The sequence below is a fragment of the Muscardinus avellanarius genome (assembly GCF_963383645.1).
Source record: "Muscardinus avellanarius genome assembly, chromosome: 13".
Taxonomy (NCBI): Eukaryota; Metazoa; Chordata; class Mammalia; order Rodentia; family Gliridae; genus Muscardinus; species Muscardinus avellanarius.
In genome coordinates, this window is record NC_137799.1 from 97,891,802 (window position 1) to 97,913,037 (window position 21,236).

A 21,236-nucleotide genomic window follows, 5' to 3' on the forward strand; every position below is an offset into this window, starting at 1 on the left:
AAACGGCAAGCCCAAAAGTGCTAGTGCCTCATCTCCCCGGTGCACAGTCCACAGACAGGACGGGCTGGCTGAGCTCAGAGAGCCTTCCCGGCAGCCTCCGCCTGGTCTTCGCTAGAGCCAGAATGGAGGGGTCTGGAAGTGATTCAAGACCAGCGCCGGAGGCTTTCTTCTCTCTAAAAGCATCTTTAAGAGCCCCCAAGGAAAGGTAAAAGGAGGAAAACCCCAAAGATAAACATCTGGTTGACCTCAAACGAGGCCCTGGAGAGTAGCCCCAGCTTAGAGGCACCAGTGTGGGTACAGGAGGGGCGCGGGGCCCAGGGAGTTTGGTCCTGATCCTAGCACCCGGCCCAGGAGGGTAGGGCTGGGAGCATCCTCGTCCATTTCCCCCTGGGTTCCCATAAGGTGTGGACCAGCCACGACCATTCCCCCTCATCTGTGTTAGTAATAAGAACCCCATGAGATGCCCCTTGACAGATGGGCGGAGCCGGCTCTGAGGGGAGACCTTTCCAGCAGGGGTGGGGCCGGACTGGCTCAGCCATTTTGCCGACAGACCCCTGCGAGACAGTTTTATTCCCTGCATCTGCGGGGGTCGATTCCAGGAGGGCGAGCCAGGCTGGGGGCGGGTGGGACCCAAGGCCGGGCCTCTCCCTAATTTACCCCAATTAACAAGGAGCAGGACTCCAGAGAAACTCCGAACGAACCGCGGTGGTAATCAGTTAAAGGAGGAGAAGCCAAGCGCTTTCTCTGAGAGCAAAAACAAAGAAAATTCCTGGGTTACAGACGGGAGGATCAGGCCTGCGCCTGTGCTAAGCAAAACCAAGAGTAAGGAAGAAACTTCGCCATCTGAACTGCGTTCAAAATGTCTTTAACAAGTGGAGCGGATTACTTCTGCATGTTTGGGGGGGCTCTGCAGCGAAGCGTTCTGCCTTTAATGGGCAAAATGACACAATTTGCTTTTAAACAGTGACCCCGAGGCCGCGGCGCCGCCTTTCTCCTCGGGGCGCCTCTGCCCAGGGACCGACGTCCCCACGGCCTGGCCCAGGCCGGCCAGTTCCTCCTCGGGGCATCTTTGCCAAGCCCGGGCCAGGGGCTCTGTGTTGCCCGCGGTTGGCGGTGGGTGGCTGGGTCAAGGGTCCCTCGGAGCTGCGGCCCGGGTCCGCGGGCTCGGGCCGCCGAGGGGGCGCTGGACGGCCCCGGGTCCGGCGGAGCAGGGCCGGCAGGGGGCGCCGCCCGCGTCCAGGGCGGTGGGCGGGCCGGCGGGACCCCGCCTCGTCCGGCTCGGCCCCGCGCAGCCCGGGCAGCAGCAGCAGGACGAGGACGCGGGCCGGAGGCCGAGCTCCGCGGCATGGCCGGGGGCCGCGCGCTGCGGCCGCTGTGCGCCCCCGCCGTCTGGGCGGCCGCCGCGCTCCTGCTCTGGGCGCCGGGCAGCGCAGGTAGGAGGCGCGGCCGGGCGATGGCCGCCCTGGGGCCCCGGGGGCCCGCCAGCCGGGGTGGCCGGGTCTGGAGGGCGCCTTTGGGCTCGCCGGTCCCGCTCCACCCGCCGTGGCTCTGCTCGAGGGCGCCCCCGTCCCCGGGAGCCCCGCAGGGCGCAGGGGGCGCGGAGGGGAGTAGGGGGCGCAGAGGGGTGCAGGGGGTGCAGTGGGCGCGGAGGGGTGCAGAGGGGTGCAGGGGGCGCAGAGGGATGCAGAGGGATGCAGAGGGGTGCAGGGGGCGCGGAGGGGCGCAGGGGGCGCGGAGGGGTGCAGGGGGCGCGGAGGGGCGCAGGGGGGCGCGGAGGGGCGCAGAGGGGTACAGGGGGCGCAGAGGGGCGCAGGGGGGCGCGGAGGGGCGCGCAGGCCGTGGGGCCAGCTGGGCGCAGGACGGACCCGGAGCACCGCGCCTGGACCCGGCCGGACCCCGCCGCCTCCCTGGGGGGCAGGGCCTGCAGGCCTCGGGGCGCCGGGACCCCCGGCCCACAGGGGTCCAGCATCCCCCCGGGCGCACCCCGCAGGCAGACGGCATCCCAGGGTCTCCGGCCCGGCGGGCCCGGCCGGCCTGCGTCCCGCGGAGGACTTTGCGTCCCTTAGCCCGCCAGCCCGGTGCTCGCCAGTGCGAAAGCCGAGCCGCCCTTGCCGGGGGCGCGGGCCGGGGGCGCAGACCCCGACCGCCCGGCATTCCTGCCCCCCTGGGCTGGGCCGGGCGGGGGCGCGGGACTGCGCGCTGAGCCCTCCAACGCGGGCCCAGGCGGGGGCGCTCAGTAACACCGCCGCGATTTCTGCACCCCCCCCTGCCGGAATCGCCTTCTCCTCCCAACCCCCAGCCCCTTGGGGCCTCTTTTCGCCGGGGGCGGGGGCTGGACTCGGGCCTCGACGGCGAGCTGGCGGCCACGTGGTGGCTAATTGCCCAGCGAAGGCTCGGCCTGGCAAACCCTGGGCTGCCTCGCCAAGTCAGGGTTGTAGTAAGAACAGGAAAGCCTCTCGCGTTTAGAACACAGCCATGGTCCAGAGTCAAAAGTGCGGCCCGTCTTAGGACAAGGCCACCCAAGGTCATTTTTGAAAAAGGTTTTCAACCCTGTGTGGAAGTAATTTTCCTTTCCTAGTGGAATAATTACACTGTCTAGGGGCCGGAGTGGGCTGTACCGTTCTTCTTACAGGACGGTTAGGCTAACTGAAAACTCAAAGAATAGGAGCATTCATACTCAAAATGTGAACAGGGGCGCTTACACATTCAGGTGTCCCAGGGTATTTTCTGCTGTCCAGCGCTGGGGGGAGGGAAGCGTGTCTGGATAATTCAGAAGATGATTCTGAAGTGATCGTGTGTCAGTTCCCCTGGCTTTTATAGGAAGGCTTTGTTCCTAAGGAGAGAAATCTGCGCCCTGGAACTGTTTATCTGTTGTGGCGGGGAGGCTGCGGGCTGGGGCCTCCTCTCTCCTGGACAGGGTGGTTTGCTGGGGTGCAGATCCCTGGCGGGATGGCCGTCTAGTTGGAGTGAAGGACAACGCTCTGGAAGGCGGGTTGGGAACAGAAGAGCCTCTATGTGGGCCGGAAGGCAACATGTTTTTCTTATTATGGTTGTGTACACAGCAAAAAAAAAAAAAAAAAAAAACCACATTTGAGGCCTGTCCGTATTGATAGCGGGCCTGATGTCTACCTGAGAATCCCATCGCCCCGCGACTCTGAGCCCCCAGGCCCCTGTAGCTCATGGGGCTCCTCAGTCACAGGGGCCGTGCTTCGGAGAGGAAAGCAAGCTGTACTTAGAAAACCAACAGGAATTCTGTTTAATGTTTTGCGTGCAAAAAAAAAAAAAAAAAAAAAAAAAGCAGCATGGGTCTAAAAACACACATTTTCCAGGGGTGGTTTCTGGTGCCGGCGGTCTGCGTATTTATGAGGCATTTTACGGTGACATTTCTATTTTTATTGTGAGGTCATTGTTCCTATTGTGTCTTGAGTGCAGCGGGCTGATGTGCGCGGCCCTCTGCTGTGGCCTGCAGTGAGTCACTAGGCGCCCCTAAACCTTAGCGGGCTCAGGGACGGGCCCCGGGAGTGCAGAATATCCAGGGCTCTTCCCGCTGGCTGTCTCTGCCGGCGGGGGCCAGGTCTCTGCCAGGTAGGGGAGGTCAATCCGCGTTAGGGTCATTGCAGCCAGAGGCCTGGCTCCCCTTTCAGATGTGCTCCTGGGAGGCCAGGACGGGAAGAGTCACTTAGCGCTCTCATTCAAGTGAGACCTGGTGTGAAGTCTGGGCTTCCTCACTGGCAGGACCCAGCTAGTCTGAGCTACAAATCTGTGGGCTCCTTGTCAGTCCTTGGACTGTTTTTTTTTTTTCCAATACTGGGGATGGAACCCAGGGGCATTCTACCTCAGAGCCACACCCCCTAGCCCTATTTTTTATTCTTTATTTTGAAACAGGGTCTCACTGAGTTACAAAGGGCCTTGCTAAGTAGCTGAGTCTGGCTTTGAACCTGCGATCCTCCTGTCTCAGCCTCCGGAATGCTGGAATTACAAGCGTGCGCCAGGATGCCCGGCCGGGAGTTCTTTTTCTGTGTGTGCTGGGGATGGAACCCAGGAACATTCCACCTCCAAGCGCCACCCCCAGACCTTTTTGGTGTTTTACTTTGAAATGGGATCTCAGTGAGTCGCTGAGCGTCTCAGGAAGTTGTCTCTAACCTGCGATCCTCCTGTCTCAGCCTCCCGAGTGCTGGCATTCAGGTGGAGAGTTCTGGTTACGTAATTCCAGGTTGTAGTTCAGGGACAAGAAAGCGCACTACTGTTATCTTTGCCTGAGGTTTGCACCCATCCTCTGAGTGGACACTAGCATCCCAGTGTACATTTGGTCCCGGAAAGAGCTTTCCTTCTCTGGGGACCGTGCTGTGACCGCCCGGGGACCCCCGGGGATGCCAACCTCGCAAGGTTTCAAAGTGGAGGAGCCCGAGGCTTGCGTTACCCAGGAGGCCATTTGGGTCTGTGCTTCTGCCGCCTGGTCGGGAGCAGTTTTCGGGAGCAGTTTTGTGAACCGGCTGCTGGGCAGCAAGGACTCCTTTGGAAAACATCGCTTTGAGCTCCGTCGTTTGGGTTGATCCACTGGGCCGCCACCAGAAACCACGCGTTCAGAGGAGAGAAGGGATTTTTTTGGATTTCGGAGTAAAAAAAAAACTCCAAGCAGCGAGAGGCTCTGCAGCCCGTTAATTACGGCCACGGCCGGCCCGGGGCTTGCAAGCCACCTCCTTTTTCTAGCATGTATTTATTTGGTTTTGTCTAGGAGCTGAGTTGGAAACGAGGGCAGGCCAGCTCTGCTTACATGTGCGGGCATCATAAAAAACTGTCTGGGGTGTAATCTGTTTAAAATCACGTTAACAGTGGCCAGGGGATGGCTGAACAATGTTGGGAATTTTTACGAAGGTTTTCAGAACTAGAGACTTGTGTGGGTGTGGCCTGCACCCTTTCTGGGAGTTCTGGGGGTGGGTTTGTTGTTTAAGTCCAGACCCTGAAACAACAGCAGCAGCAGCAACGACATCAACAGCGATCAAAAGCCTAAAGGAAATAATTACAGAAAAATGTGGCCCGATTCCACCAAGCAGCCCGTCCCTCAGAAGGTCCTCGTTCCCGCGGGAAGTGGGTGCGTGTCGCTGTCACTGTGCTGGCGTGAGCCTGGCTGTCGCTTCTGACATGGTATCAGGGGAGAATGCGTGTCTGCTGTGCTCCCCAGTGCGCGGGGGGCTCCCCAAAGCTCTCCCGTCTGCTGCGTCCCCCCCTCCTGGGGCACAGTTCACACAGCGCGCAGCTAAATGGCAGAAAGGTCTTGGCCGCCGGGACTCCTCGCAGGCTTGAGTGTGAGCCGCAGGGGCTGCTGGGCACCTGTGGCTGTTTAAGTTACAGTCAGATGAAACAGATGGAATTAGCGTTCGGTCCCCCACCGGGGCCGCCTTACCTCCCAGGAGCGCGGCTTGGCCGGAGCGTCCGCGGGGATTGCCTGGACTCTCTGCAGACCTGTTAGCACATTTAGGGTTCCATCTTTCAGTCCGTACTGGATGTCTTTGAGCTTACTTACATGCTCTTTATTTTATTTCAGCTGTGTTTTGTAGTGCTGAGCACCTGAGTCTTTGGTTCCAAGGTTAAAGTAATTTCTGAGTAGTTCAGTTTTTTGTTGTTGTTGTTGTACTGGGGAATGAACTCAGGGGAGCTCTACCTCTGAGCTACACTCCCAACCCTAATTAATTAAATAATTATTAATTAAACTAGGCGTGGTGGCTCACACTTGTAATCCCAGCATTTGGGAGGCTGAGACGGGAGGATCCCGGTTCCCAGATAGCTTCAGCTACTTAGTGAAGAGGCCCTTTGCAACTCAGTGAGACCCTGTTTCAAAATAAAAGAATGAAAACGGGCGTGGTGGGCGCATGCTTATAATCCCAGCATTTGGGAGGCTGAGACAGGAGGATTGTGGTTTGCAGATAGCTTCGGCTACTTAGTGAAGAGGCCCTTTGCAACTCAGTGAGATCCTGTCTCAAAATGAAATAAAAAATAGGGCTGGGGGTGTAGCTCGGAGGTAGAGTGCCCCTCGGTTCCATCCCCAGTACTGAATAAAACACCAGAACCAAAACACAGACCCCGAGTCTTCTCTCGGGCAGACGTCAGCAAGGCCAAAGGAAGGGCATTCTGGGAAACATCTGGCCCGTAGTACAAATCGTCCATGTTGTGAAACAGAACAGCTGAGAACGGGCCCGGCGCAGGAGGCAAGCACGGGACAGGCCAGTGCAGCCGGGCTGGACATCTGGACGCACCCTCAGGGGACCGGGAACTGTCGCTGAAACAAGAAGGTGGGCGGAGAGGACGTAAGAATGCTGCTGAGAGCCGGGCGTGGTGGGCACACATGTAATCCCAGCGCTTGGGAGGCCGAGGCTGGAGAGTCGCGGGTTCGCGGTTGGCCTCAGTGACTTGGTGAGGACCTCCACAACTTAGTAAGACCTTGTTTCAAAATGAAAAATAAAATAGGGTTGGAGGTGTATATCAGAGGTAGAATGTCCCTGGGTTCACTCCCCAGTAAAACACACACACACACACACACACACACACACACACACACACACGTTGTTAAAGCCAGGTGTGGGTGTGATGACACACACCTGAAACTGTAGTGCTTGGCGGATCACAGGTTCGAGGCCAGCCTCAGCAACATCGTGCGGTTCTGTTTAAAAAAAATTAAGGACTCAGCCCAGTGGCACAGTGCTCCCGGTTCAGGCCCCAGTGGCCCCCAACGCACAGAGGATATTCATTCAGTAATGAAAGACCATGTGGACACCTTGGCTTGGAATAAGACTTGGGGCATCTGTCTTCTGATATATTAATGATTGCATCAAGAACACAATCGTCTTCTTAAGATCCAAATAATGTTTTTTTTTACATATTCTGGTTTTTCTTCGCTATTTTCAGAATTCTCAGTGATACCCTTCGAGCTCGAGACTTTGCTTAAAAATCGAATGCCATCATTTTCTTTCAGAAGAAGGAAAACCCTCTGTTTGGCGAGGCAGCACGCAGGCAGACCGCGCTCAAGTGCGCCCCCGCCCCGCTCTTATTCTAAAGCTTGACTTCATTTATTTTCTTTCTTTTTAGGAAAATTGTAATAATTTTTAAAAAGCACTAACATAAGCAAATTTCTTCCACTTGACCCAATATCCATTTCTCTGGAACCTTAATGGGCTGATGACAAGCAAAGCAAACCAAAGAAGAGGGCTGGGCCCGGCGTGGCGCACGCTCGTCATCCCAGCACGCGGGAGGCCGAGACCGGAGGATCCGGGTTCGCGGCCAGCCTCAGCTCCTCAGCGAGGCCCTCTGCAACTCAGTGAGACCCTGTTTCAAAATACAGAATAAAGCCGGGAGTGGTGATGCACACTTGTAATCCCAGCATTCGGGAGGCTGAGACCGGAGGATCGTGGTTTGCAGACGGCCTCAGCTACTTAGTGAGGCCCTCTGCAACTCAGTGAGACCCGGTTTCAAAATAAAGAATAAAAAATAGGGCAGGGGGTGTAGCTCGGAGGTCAAATGCCTCTGGGTTCCATCCCCAGACCCGCAAAAAAAAAAAAAAAAAAAAGGTACAGAATAAAAAATAGGGCTGGTGGTACAGCTCGGAGGTAGAATGCCTCTGGGTGGGTTCCATCCTCAGTTCTGCAAAAAATCAAAACAAAAGAACAGAAAGCAGGTAAGCCAATGGTGGGTATGCATGGAGTTGTGTAGAATTAAGTGAAAAATTGGTCTTCATAATCGCTTTCCTCCCAGCCAGCAACAGAGCCTTGGGCGTTTGGGGATGTCTGTGGCAGGAGGAGGAGCCTTTATGTTGCTGAGAGTGTTGTGACTTGGGCTGGTGATGTATTTTAAATTATATTTTAAAAAGATTACAATGTGGAAGCCGGGCATGGTGGTGCACGCTTGTCATCCCAGTATTTGGGAGGTTGAGACAGGAGGATCACGGGGTCGCGGCCAGCCTCACCTACTTAGTGAGGCCCTGTTTTAAAATGAAAAATAAAAAATAGGGCTGGGGGTATAACTTGGGTGTAGAATGCCCCTGGGCTCAATCCCTGGTACCAAAAAAAAAAAAAAAAAAAAATTCCAGTGTGGAAACTCCCCTCAGACATTGCTTACATATTTTCTGAGTTTTATGGAAGCAAATACTTGTAAGAGGCCCTGCTGGTATGGGGCTACAGTCAAAGTGACGTCATTTGGCCTCTTTCTGGACTGTTTTAATTTTATGTTGGGGTCATGCAAAAATCATTAAAAACTAAAACAAACCAAAAAATCTGGTAACACAAACATCAAAAGCCAGAGGGTGTAAACGAAGAGCCCGCCTCTTCCCTCCTCCCTCCCCGTGTCCTGCGCTCTATTAAGTCTTTCCTGGGCAGATGTGCTTTGTCTATGCATCTCCTTTATTTAAAAAAAAAAAAATGTGCCAGGTGTGGTGGCGCACGCTTGTAATCCCCGCGCTTGGGAGGCTGAGACAGGAGGATCGCACAGGTTCGAGGCCAGCCTCAGCTACTGAGTGAGGCTCTTAGCAACTTAGTGACCCTGTTTCCAAATAAAATATAAAATAGGTCTGGGAGTATAGCCCAGAGGTAGAAAAGCCCCGGGGTTCCACCCCCAGTACCACAAGAAAAAAAAAATTGTGGTAAAGTTCACATACCATAAAATTAACTTTTTTTTTGGCACTGGGGATTGAACTCAGGGGCATTCTACCTCTGAGCTACACCCCCAACTCTACTTTTTATCTTTTTATTCTTTCTTTCTAACAGGGTCTCTTAAGCCAGCACGGCTGGCTTCAAACTTGCGCGATCCTCCTGTCTCCACCTCCCAAGCGCAGGGATTACAAGCGTGCGCCACCACGCCCGGCTAGGATGTACATTTTTGAAAGCTGTGTGTCTAAGAGCTGAATGGATGCTTGGTGCCATAGGCTGGCCTCTTTCAGAGTCCCGGTGGCATCTGCATTCCCTGGGACTTGTTTAGAAATGTGGTAATCCCAATGTCGGGCGCGGTGGGCACGCTTGTCATCCCAACACTCGGGAGGCTGAGACCGGAGGATCGCGGTTCGCCGACAGCCTCAGCTACTTAGTGAGGCCCTTTGCAACTCAGGGAGACCCGGTTTCCAAGTAAAGAATAAAAAATAGGGCAGAGGGTGTAGCTCGGAGGTAGAATGCCCCTGGGTTCCATCCCCAGACCTGCAAAAAATTAAAAAAAAGCAGTAATCCCAGAACTCAGGAAGTCAAGACAGGAGGATCGCAAGACTCTGACTCAGAATGAAAACTAGAAAGGCCTGGGGGTATAGCTTGGAGGTAAAGTGCCCTGGGTTCAAACTCGCACCCCCAGTGTAGAGACAAACACTGAGTTCACGCTCTATTCCGACGCCCTTAGCTTTGCCTGGCACCCCTCTCTGTTCCAGAGCCACTCACAGCGCACAGGGCTCCGCTGTCATTTGTCGCCAGGCACGTCTTGGTGGTGACAGTATCTCTGCCTTGTCAAAGGAACTTGACAGTTGTCCTGCTGTGTGTGGTGTGGGGATGGAAGCCAGGGCCTCCCGCACGCTGGGCGGGTGCTTTACCACTGACCCACCTCAGCCCAGTGTCCTGGCAGCTCGAAAGAATCTCTCAGCCCGGCGTGGTGAGGCGCGCTTGGAATCCCCGCATTCGGGAGGCTGAGACGGGAAGATTGCACAGGTTCGAAGCCAGCCTCAGCTACTTAGTGAGGCTCTCAGCAACTTACTGAGACCCTGTTTCCAAATAAAATTTATATAAAAAAATAAGTCTGGGAGTGTAGCCCAGGGATAGAAAGCCTCTGGGCTCCATCTCCAGTATCACACACACACACACACACACACACACACACACACACACACACACACACAAATAGGGCTGGGGGTTGTAGCTCAGAGGTAGAATGCCCCTGGGTTCCATCCCCAGTACTGAAACAAACAAAAAACCCAAGAAAAACAAAACAAGAAATGATATAGGGCTGAGAGTGTAACGTGGCGGTAGACCGCACCTGGGTCCATCCCTACACCCGTCCCTCCCTCCCAGAGCTGGGGACGGGTGTAGCTCGAGGCACAGGGGCCCCAGGCTCCACCCTGCAGGGGGCTCCACCCCATCCCCCCTCACCCAAGTGGTAGGTCCTGTCCCGAGGGTGGCCTTATTGTGCCCGGGGCGTGGAGCCTTCCGTGGCTGTCAACAGGGCACATTCGCTAGCAGGCAGCGATGCTGAGTCGATTTGCGATATTTTAATCCATAAGCCTGGGCTTTCCCCTGCCTTCCTGGAGGCCTGCCCGCTGCGTTTTGGGCTGGCGTTAGGGGGAGGTCCCGTGAGGTTCCCTGCTGTTGCCCTTAGCCTCTCAAGGGAGTCCCAGACGCCTGCCAGCCCCTGGGTACCAGTGCGGGCACGTCCACCTCCAGCCGGCGAGGCGCGAGGAGGACTCCCTTCCCTCCCGGGAGCAGGGTCTTTGGAGAAGGCCGCTTCTCCTCTGTTGCTGGCCAGAGTGCGCCTGGGGCTGCCCTCAGGGAGCACTGAGTATCTGGCAGGGGAGTCTTGGTGCCGCCGTGGAGTTGTGGAACCTTCCTGCAGGAGCCTTGTAAGACCTCATGGTGGTTTGAGGTTTGGGCGCTGGAACTTAGTTCCCCTGTGCAACAGTCGAGGGGGGCGTTAAGAGGTGATTAAACACACTCGCAGGTTAACATGCCACCTGACAGCGGGTACTCACTCTGGGGGCACTGGGGTGCCTCTCCCCTCATGAGGGCTTCGTCATGGTAAGGCCACACCAAGGAGACCTCATCGAGGTGACCTTTCGCTGGACCCCCAGCTTCCAGAGCTGCGAGCCTAAGGAACTTCTGTTCCTTAGAAATTACCCAGTTTGTGCATCCTGTCGGAACCGTGCAAAGCAGAGACATGCCTTTATGGTCAGGCGTTTTCTGTCTCATAAAGTCAGGCTATCCAAACCGCTGGAAGTAAATTCTGTTTTTTCTGTACCTTGTACGAACTTAGTCTCCTTCTGGTGCTTGATTTGATAAACAAAATGAAATTTGGTTTTTTTTGTTTGTTTTTGGTGGTACTGGGGTTTCTGGAAACCCTTCTACCTCCGGGATACTCTCTCTCTCTCTCTCTCTCTCTCTCTCTCTCTATATATATATATATATATATATATATATATATTTATTTATTTATTTATTTATTTATTTTTTACTTGGAAACAGGGTCTCTTAAGCCAGCGAAGCTGGTTCCGACCCAGCGCGATCCTCCTGTCTCCGCCTCCCAAGCGCGGGGATTACAAGTGTGCGCCACCACGCCCGGCAAATTTGGGCTTTTCACAAATCCATTTGGGATATTGTCACGTGTTTTAGCCCACTTTTCTCTCACTGTGACCCAAATACCTGACATGAGCAACATAGACCGGGAAAGGTTTATTTGGTGCAGGGCTTCAAAGGCTCAGTCCATTGTCAGCCGGCTCCAGCCAGACCTCACGGGGGCCTGGCCTGCAGCGTTCTCTACTACCAAGTGTGTATCGTTTGCAGGTGCAGTCATAGAATTTGTGTCAGATATTGCTGTCTGATTGATTTTCATAGGGATTTTAAGTTTTAATATCTGTGTGTGTGTGTGTATGTGTGTGTGTGTGTGTGTGGTACTAGGGATGGAACCCAGGGGCATTCTACCTCCGAGCTACACCCCCAGCCCTATTTTTAGTCTTTATTTTGAAACAGGGTCTCACTGAGTGGCAGAGGGCCTCACTGAGTAGCTGAGGCTGTCCTCAGAGCATGATGGATCCTGTCTCAGCCTCCTGAATGCCAGGATTACAAGTGTGCGCCACCACGCCCGGCCCACTGTCTTTTAAATAAAGAAGATAATATCTTCTGCATTTGCTGGTCTACTCTCTAAGTACACCTATCCATGTTTATGGCCTCGTGGTAACATTAGCCAAGGATCAAATCTTTCTATTAACTCTAATACAGCGTGGGGAGAATAGTAAAGAAACATGACACTTGAAAGCTTAACAGCGTTATAACTGACAGATCAGGAATCTCCCAAGTTTATATGTTTTGCATGTTAGATTTAGTATTTTTTCTGAAAAATTTAAACTTCATATTCTTCTCAATGCAGTGTTTTCTTTCCTTTTGCTGTGACTTTGGGAGAAAGTACATCTTAACATGCATATGAACGCACACACACTTTATTTTGAAATAATTTTAGTTGTACAGACAGTTTCCCAATATAGTACATTTCCATATACCCTCACCGTGTGTGTGTGTGTGTGTGTGTGTGTGTGTGTGAGAGAGAGAGAGAGAGAGAGAGAGAGAGAGAGAGAGAGAGAGAACTGGGGATTGAACCCAGAGGCACTCTACCCCTGAGCTGCACCTCCAGTCCTTTTTATCTTTATTTTGAAGCAGGACTTGCTAAGTCACTCAGGCTACCCTCAAATCTATGATCTTCCTGTCTTGGTGTCTCAAGTCCTGGGTGATAGGTGCCACCTCCATGCTTGGCTCCATAGCATTATATCTGGTTTTGTTTTGTTTTTGCAGTACTGGGGCTGGGACCGAGGGGCATTCTAGCTCCGAGCTCCACCTCCAGCCCTATTTTTTATTCTTTATTTTGAAACAGGGTCTCACTGAGTTGCAGAGGGCCTCACTAAGTAGCTGAGGCTGGCCGTGAACCGCGATCCTCCTGTCTCAGCCTCCCAAGTGCTGGGATTCTAAGTGTTCCTGCCACGCCCGGCTTCTCGGGTATCTTTTGCTCAGTTGCAGGTGCTGGGTCCTCAGCAAGATGACAGCATGAGCAGTCTGTTCTCGGGATCAGCAGAAGCACGCCGGTGCCCTTCTGCACCTTCCCGGGTTTCCCGGGGTCCCCGGGGCCTGTCAGTGAGCGTGCGCCCTGCAGGCGGGGCTCAGGGTCTGTGTGAGCGACGCCTCCTCGCTGGCCCATGCCTGGCTGCCGTCTGCACTCGGCTGCCTGGGCCTTTGTCTGGGGTGGCTTTGTCCTCCTGCGTCCCTAATACATTTAGTAATTGCAATTCTTCCGTCCCTCCCTCCCCATTTATTTCTTTATTGAATTATTCATTGAAGCTGATTTTCAGATACTTTGTACGGGCGCCTGGTGTTCCACAGAGCCTGGGTGCAGAACACCGGGTGCTGTCTATTTTTAGAAGAGCAGGTGCCGGGCCGAGTGAGGTGTGGAGATGGACTGGCCCTTCCGTTGTCTCAGGTACTTGTCGGGAGCCTCATGGATCCGGATTAAATAATAGCGCTCCTAAATTGTTTTATCTAGTGTTCCGTTTTAAACGGTCACCATCGTTCCCTTGTTGGTAAATCATTACACATAGTATGAGCTTTCTATAAAGTCAGCAGAGACCTTTCCCGAAGTCAACTGGAACAAAACTTTTAATTGTCAGAAGCAGCTGTCATGAGACTGCGGCCGTTACCCCTTGCCTCCCGCACAGCCCCGAGCGCTTCCATCACCGCCACCATCTCCAGAGCATCCTCACCTGCAAACCCAGAATTCCGTACCCATCGAATAGCCGTGCCAATCACACCTCCTTCTGGCCCCCAGCCCCCATTCTGCCTCCTGTCTGTCTGGATTTGATGCCGTGGGGGCCACCGCGTGGCTGCATCCAGAGCGCTCTTGTCATTGGCGTCTTTGGCTTAGCACAAAGTCTTCAAGTTTCAAGCACGTTGTGGCATATGATGGGATTTCCTCCCTTTTAAAGGTTAAATAATATTCCAATATTTATGTGTGTGTGTATATATACACATATATATGTACTTTTAAGGCTAAGTAATACCCCTAGACATATACACACATGTATATGCATACAAACACACATATACACACACACACACACACCGTGTGCCTCATTTTATCTCTTTGTCTATGGGTGGACACTTCCACCTTTTGGCTATTGGAAATTATCTGCAATGAACACGGGCATGCATGCAAATATCTCTTTAAGATCCTGCTTACAGCCGGGCGTGGTGGCGCACGCTCGTGATCCCCGCGCTTGGAGGCTGAGACAGGAGGGTCGTGCAGGTTCGAAGCCAGCCTCAGCTACTCAGTGAGGCTCTCAGCAACTTAGGGAGACCCTGTTTCCAAATAAATTATAAAATAGGTCTGGGAGTGTAGCCCGGAGGTAGAAAGCCCCTGGGTTCCACCCCCAGTGCCATAAAAAAAAAAAAAAATCCTGCTTTTGAGTATCTTATGGGTTTGTGCCCAGAGGTAGGGCTGCTGGATCTCACGATAATTCTGTTTGAGGAGTCTTCAAACCGCGCCCAGGGCAGCGCGGAGCACATGGCCACCGCACAGGCCGGGGCTCCTCTCCCGCCCCCCCTCTCGTGCCCGACGGCGGCCTTCCTAGTTAGTGTGAGCCGCATTTTACTGTGGCTTGTCTGTGTCATTGTCCATCTGTTGCACAGGAGAAATGTCTGTTCAAGTCTTTTGCCCATTTTTACATGGAGTAATTTGTTTTAGTTGTTGAATTGTGGGAGTTCTTTGTGGAATCCTACTACCTGGGAGGCTGAGACAGGAGGATCACAGGTTTGAAGCCAGCCTCGGCAACTTAGTGAAACCCTGTTTCAAAATAAAACATAAAAAGGTACTGGGAGTGTTGCTCAGAGGTAGAACACCCCTGGGCTCAATCCCCAGCACCAAAAAGTAAAAAATAAAAAAATAAAGGAAAAAAAAGAAAAAAAAAAGAGGGGCTCTTTGGCTTTTTACCACGGAAGCCGGACAGTTCACAGGTACAGGCATGCCGAGTGTTGTGAGCGGGCCCTTGCTTCTTTAGGCTGTGACCCTGGTCCCTCCCCCTGGCAGCGCTCTCAAGGATGTGGTCGCGGAGAGGGCGCGAGCCAGGAGCCCCCCAGTCCAGAGATGCACAGATCTGGATCAGGACATCCCGGCGGACGGAAGCGCCCCCGGCTACGCCATCCCAAGACATCGCCGGAGGAGGGAAGCAATTAGCAAGCACTTTTCATTTTCTCATCAGAAAGAAATTCAATAGGTTGTTTTTGGCAAAGTACCGTGTTTCATTAGAGCCTCAGGACTCTGGGGCTCCGTGAGCTAAAGAGCCTTGGGGCCTCTGTGGCTTCTGCTCAAACCCCTCGCCTCGCCGGATGCTGACAGCGGCCGGATCTTCTGCGGAGGACTAATTTGGGTCGATACGGAGAGAACTTTCCCTCCGGGGCTGTGGACTTCTTGACTGTCCAACCTCTAGGTTTTATGGGTTTTCATAATGAAATTATAAGGTGTTTACATTTCACGGGGCCTGAATCACTTCTCCCAGTTGCGCTCCGCACTTGACATCGCAGGCCGTTTCTTTGGCCTCTACTCAATGTTTTAAACGCTCGATGGGGCTCGTTTGGGGTGATCTCTCAAATATGATATTAATTTTGCTTGTTACTGACCTCGGTTTTGAAGTTAACAAGACGCTGGCTTGGTTTTAAACATCTCTTTAGGTCTGATATCATTTCTCCATGGAAATGTGGTGCTCTTTGTAACTATCCTCGGTAAACAGGCCTCTCCCAGCCTGAGCTCTGTGCCTACCGACCCACTCGGTGGTCTTTGGGGGCAGTGAGCCAACACGTAAAAAGCTCTGGGCCTCTTGTGGAAAGTGCTGGACTCGTTGGTCACCATCACCTCTCTGAAGCCTGCTTGTGCTCCTGGTTCAAAGGCCATTAACAGGTTCTATTTTCCTTCTTATATTTTGTCTATCTATTTATTTATTTATTTATTTTTGTGGGTCTGGGGATGGAATCCATGGGCATTTGACCTCTGAGCTACACCCTTTCCCCGTCTGTCTGTCTGTCTGTCTGTCTGTCTTTCTTTCTTTCTTTCTTTCTTTCTTTCTTTCTTTCTTTCTTTCTTTCGGTACTAAGGATGGAATTCTCTTCAAATAGCAGTGTTTTGGCCTCTTTATTAATAATAGTTTCTTAAAAGCAGTAATTCAGAGTTGTGCGTAAGTCTAGCCTGTAATTTTCTGCATTTTCTTTAATATGCAATCTTCTGCTGGGGTCTAGAATTTCCCAGGAAAAGTTTTAATCTTTGAAAAAAAGTAAGAAAAGAAAAGAAAATATAAAGCAGCAACAACACCCCACCCCCGCGGCTCCTTCGCACCCCTGAGCTCTCCCCCATGTCTTCGAGCTCGCTTTCGTTTCCAGTTCCTGTCTGAAGACTGGCGCGTGGTCCCCTCCTGCCATTTCTGTGTCGTGGGGAGGTTTTGTGGTCTTTACAAAGACGCTTCTTATGTCAGCGTGTGCCGTGTTTGTGTGTACGTGTGGTGTAGCATGCAAGGTAGAGATGTATATATGGTGATGTGTAGTGTATGTGTCCACGTGCGTGACAGGTGTGGCTATCGAGTGTGGCGTGTTTCTGTTGTGTATGTGGTGTGGGCATGTGTGTTGTATGTGCTGTGATGTGTGTGGTGTGTGTGTGTGTGTGTGGCACGTGTGCTTGTGTGGAGTGTGGTGTGTATTTTGTGTGTGTGGAATGTGGCATATGACATGTAGGGATTCATGTATCGTATGTGGTGCTTGAGTGTTGTGTGTGGTATATTTAATGTATGTGTGTGCTGTGTAAGTATGGTGTGTGTTGTGTGTTTTGTGTGTGGAGCATGTGTGTGGTATGTGAGTGATGTGTTATTGTGTGCTCTGTGGTCTGCCGCTGGTGTGTGGTGTGTGTGGCATGTGTCGTGTGCTGTGTGCTGTAGCACATGTCGTCTGCGCAGTATTGTGTGTGTCATGCGTGTGTGTGGCTGGTGTGTGAGTTGAGTGTGGTCTTGCCTGCTCCCGGCAGGCCTTTGGAGGCGGCGGGGTGGCCGGGCAGTTGGCCTTCTCTCCTTTGGAGCTGGTTAACGGGGCGTCCACGGCGAGGCCTGCTCGGGCCGAGGGAGCGTGGGGAGCGGCCCCTGAAGATCCCACGGGCCAGGCTACCCTCCATCCTGGGATTGGCGGGGGGCACAGCCCTATCTCTGTGACTCCCGGCCCCGCAAGGCGGACCACCGTGCCTCAGTGTCCCCAGTGGGGGGCTCTCGGCGCGGGCCTGGAGGTGGTCTGCAGGAAGATACCCTCCTATGCCCCCTCCCTCTGGCCCGAGCCGCCCGGCCAGCACGTTCCGGGCCCTGGCCTCAGAGTGGCGAGGGCCTTCCTGTGGGCTCTGGGCATCCTGGGGACCCAGCTCAGGGGCTCTGCGGTCTTGGCCACGGAGCCCCCTCATCCCAGCGCTCCCTTATGGTCCCTGGGCCCAGATCCGGCTCTGGGTTTGATGCAGATGGCGCTGGGCATGTCAGGGCAGCGGCCTTCACCTCTGGGGAAAGGGCCCATGTTTGGTGGTGTTCTTTCATATCTGAAGTCCATTTATTATTTATTTATTTATTTATTTATTTATTTATTTATTTTAGCAGTACTGGTGACTGAACCCAGGGGCATTCTACTTTTGAGCTACACCTCCAGCCATATTTTTATTTTTATTTTGAAATAGGGTCTTGTTAGGTTGATGGGAGTCTCACTATTTGCCGAGGCCGTCCTTGAACCCACGATCCTCCTGTCTCAGCCTTCCAAGTACTAGGATCGCAGGTGTGGGCCATTCTGCCCGGCAAATTCCTCGCCTTTAAAAAGTCCCACCCGTCCACGTGTGCTTGGAAATCAGACTGGGATTGAGGACAGGGCCTGGAGGCATCCATCCGGGGCCTGGGATTTGAGCTTTGTGGAAAGAATAAAAGGGAAGAAGCCAGGAGTGGTGGCGCACACCACACACCCGGCAGGAGGATCGCAGGTTCAGCCGGCCTCAGCAGCTTAGCAAGGCCCTCGGCAACTTAGTGACACCCTGTTTCAAAATGAAAAATAAAATAAGCGTGGGGGTGCAGCTTGAAGGTAGAATGCGGCTGGGCTGTTCTGTGCAGTGTTATTTAAGTGTTCTCTACTCTCTGGGCCTGCTGCTCTAGAATCCAGGGACCTGTGCCCTCGCCTACAAGGAGGAAAGAATTAGATAAAGAAAAGAAGGACAGCTTTTAGGGTCTCTGTTTCTCACTGGGCACGGAGGCCCACACCCGGAATCCCAGTGCTTGGGAGGAGATAGAAAGGAAATAGGCAAATAGGGAAGAGGCCTCAGTAGAAAAAAACTTAATTTCCTGAGGCGTGAGGGGCCAAGGTTCAGAGATAAGAGGGATCAAAGCTTCACAAAACCATCTGTTTACTAATCAACAAACCCAGGAGACATCACTGGAGCAAGTCTGACACTCCTACTGAAAGGAGACTCTTCAAAGGACTTGCAAATACCCTATGCAAATTCTAAGAGCTGCTTCCCAGAATTCCCAAACTCACCACAACCAAAAGAGGACACGCAGACATCTGGCAAAGCCCTAGTGCAGCCACCAAATTGTTTTTTTTCCCCTCTCGGGGACCCCTGCCCCTTTTGGGGAGCTTTTCTCTCTCTCGTAGGTCAGGTCGTGTTAGCCTTGAGAGAAGGTTGAGTGCAATGAAGGCATTTGGCCTGGGCTGCTCTCGGGTAGTGACCTGAAGGCCTCTGCTGGACATCAAGGCTGACCAGGGCCCCTAGGGGTGGCCTGCTCCTCTTTTTGGCAGATGGCGTGGACTCTGGGAGAAAGCAGCCTGTAATTGAAGGCATTTGGCTTGGGCTACTCCCAAGTAATGTCCTGAAGGCAGCTGCTGGACCCAAGAGTTCCGACCGCCCCTTTGGGGTGTTCAGCCATCTTTCCTTACTCCCTGCTGCTTCCAATAAACCATTCACTCCCCTTCCTGCAGTCTGCGGGTGTCATTCTTCGCTCACCGTAGACAAGAACCCGGTAAGGAAACACCGAGTTTCTTCTCAAGAAACTCCGTTTCATCTTTGATGAAGCTCCAGGTTTCTTCTCAAGAAACCCCCTGCTGCATCTTGGGGGCTCAGAAGAAACCCCCCATTTCACTTGGGAGGCTGAGACAGGAGATTGCAGGTTGGAGGCCTGCCTCAGCAATTTAGCAGGACCCTGCTTGAAAATTAAAAAAAAAAATAAGGCTGGGGTGCAGCTTAGAGATTGAATGGCCCTGGGTTCAGTCTCCAAATACTACCGATAAATAAATAATAAAAAGAAACTACTCACCCTTTCTTTCCTCTCTTGTAGGAGTGTGAAAATCTCTCTCTCTCTCTCTCTCTCTCTCTCTCTCTCTCTCTGGTGGAACTGGGGATTAAACCCAGGGGCATTCTATGTCTGAGCTACACCCCCAGCCCTATTTTATTATTTTATTTTATTTTATTTTATTTTGTGCTAATGGGGGTGGAACTCGGGGGCCTTTTACCTCTGGGCTATACTCCCAGCCCTATTTCATTTTTATTTAAAAACAGGGCCTCACTAAGTTGCTGAGGCTGGTCGTGAACCTGTGATCCTCCTGTTTCAGCTTCCCAAGTACTGGGATGACCGGCGTGCACCACCATGCCCCTCTCAAGTCTACATCTCTTAGTTACTCGTGGGGTCCCTGGGAAGCGCTCCCAGCCTGGCTGGGCTGCCTGTCTGCAGTGAGGGAGAACTCCCCGAGGCCCAGGGCTGCTCTGGCGAGGAGGCAGAGCCCTGCAGGGACCTTGTCTCCCAGCCTCAGTTTCTGCCTCTGAAAACTGGGAGTGTTTTCTGTTTTGAAAATGAACGGTTGAGACGTGTTAAGTGAATCAAGAGAGTTATCCTGTGTGTGTGTGGAACACTTTCTCAAAGTACTTTCTGCTCTTTGGCCCCTTGCTCTAGAATTCTGGGTCTGGCTTTCTCACCTCCAAGGACCTTGTTGGCAAAGGGGCGTGGGAAATAAGCTCTTGCCCCTAGGAGGCGGATGATGTGCTGAGCGGGACTTGAGAGCACACCGGTCTTCTCCTCCTGGAGAACAAGGAGGTGAGCTCTAACCCAGGGCAGGCACTGTCCCCCAGGGTGAGCAGGCCACCAGGCCGCCGTGCTTTGGTCACACTGGCGGTGGCTGGAGCGAGCGCTATCTCCTCCCCATCGGTGTTTATGACTTCCAATGGGCATCTCGAGACACCAGCCGGCTTGGACTCTGTGTATGTTTTTTTATTTTTGGTGGTACTGGGGTTCCTGGAAACCCTTCTGCCTCCAGGCTACACTCCCAGACCTGTTTTATATTTTTATTTGGAAACAGTGTCTCTTAAGCCAGCAAGGCTGGCTTTGAACCAGCATGATCCTCCTGTCTCCGCCTCCCAAGCGCGGGGATCACAAGCGTGCGCCACCACGCCCAGCTTCAGGCTTGGACTCTGGATGTCAGGTTCGCATTTCTGGTAGTGAAGACTTGGTACGTCTTACTTTCTGCTAGGTATGCGTTTGCAAGGTCAACTGAGAGCCGATAGAAAATAGTCATAGCCAGGCGTGTTTGGTGCCTGAGATCCCGGTACTTGGGAGGCGGAGACAGGAGGATCGAGGTTCGCAGCCAGCCTCGGCAGCTTAGCAAGACCTTCAGTAACTTGGTGAGACCCAGTTTCCAAAGAAAAAATAAAATAGGGCTGGGGGTATAGCTCAGAGGTAGACTGCCCCGGGTTCCATCCCCAGGACCAAACAAACACATAAGCAATAACAGCTACAACAAAAATAGTCAAAAAATTGTGTCTATACTGAGCGCGTACAGATTTTTGGTCATTATTCCCTAAACAATTTAGTGTAACAACTATTTACATTGCATTTAGCGTATATTAGGTTGTATACATAATTGAGAGATGTGGTTTAAGTAGGCAAGGGGTTCTATGCAAGTACCATGCTGTTTATATAAGGGACAGTCACGTTCCCAGACCGCGGTATCTTAGGGAGGTCCCGGAAGCAGGCCCTGCCGGCACCCGGTGACGACTGCAGCATATGACTTACACCGTATACAGAACGTATAATTTATACTCCTCCCTGTGTATAGCACAGTTTGCACAGTATAGTTTGCACTCTGGAGATCTATTGCTTGGGTGACCAAGTAAAACTGTTGTACAACACAGTTCCCTCTTTGTTTTTGTTTTGTTTCGTTTTTGTTTTTTTGGCACTGGAGGTTGAATCCAAGAGCCTCAGCTGGCCGCGCTGCCCCTTGCGCTGTCCACAGGCCTCCCCCCCCCCCCGTGCCCCCCAGGTGAGCCCCCTTGCGGGGTCCTAGCCCAGTTCAGCTCTCCCGGTGCTGGTCCTTTTCAAGCTGAATTTGGCTACTTGTTTTGTGCGTGTGTGTGGTACTGGCGATGGAACCCAGGGGCATTTTCACCTTCGAGCTGCACCCCCAGCCCTATTTTTTATTCTATAT

At 53.0% G+C, this 21,236-nt stretch overlaps 1 protein-coding gene across 2 annotated transcripts in view; it reads left to right on the forward strand.

The window, feature by feature from the left end:
• Window positions 1-1,345: 1,345 nt before the first annotated feature.
• ROR2 (receptor tyrosine kinase like orphan receptor 2) overlaps window positions 1,346-21,236 on the forward strand; it is a gene marked incomplete at both ends in the record, with an annotated part of 121,678 nt that continues 101,787 nt past the window's right edge. For both annotated transcript variants that reach the window (XM_080708466.1, XM_080708467.1), the window contains one exon: window positions 1,346-1,433. In XM_080708466.1, the coding sequence (XP_080564592.1) occupies window positions 1,346-1,433 (88 nt within the window). The remainder of the gene's footprint in view (window positions 1,434-21,236) is intronic.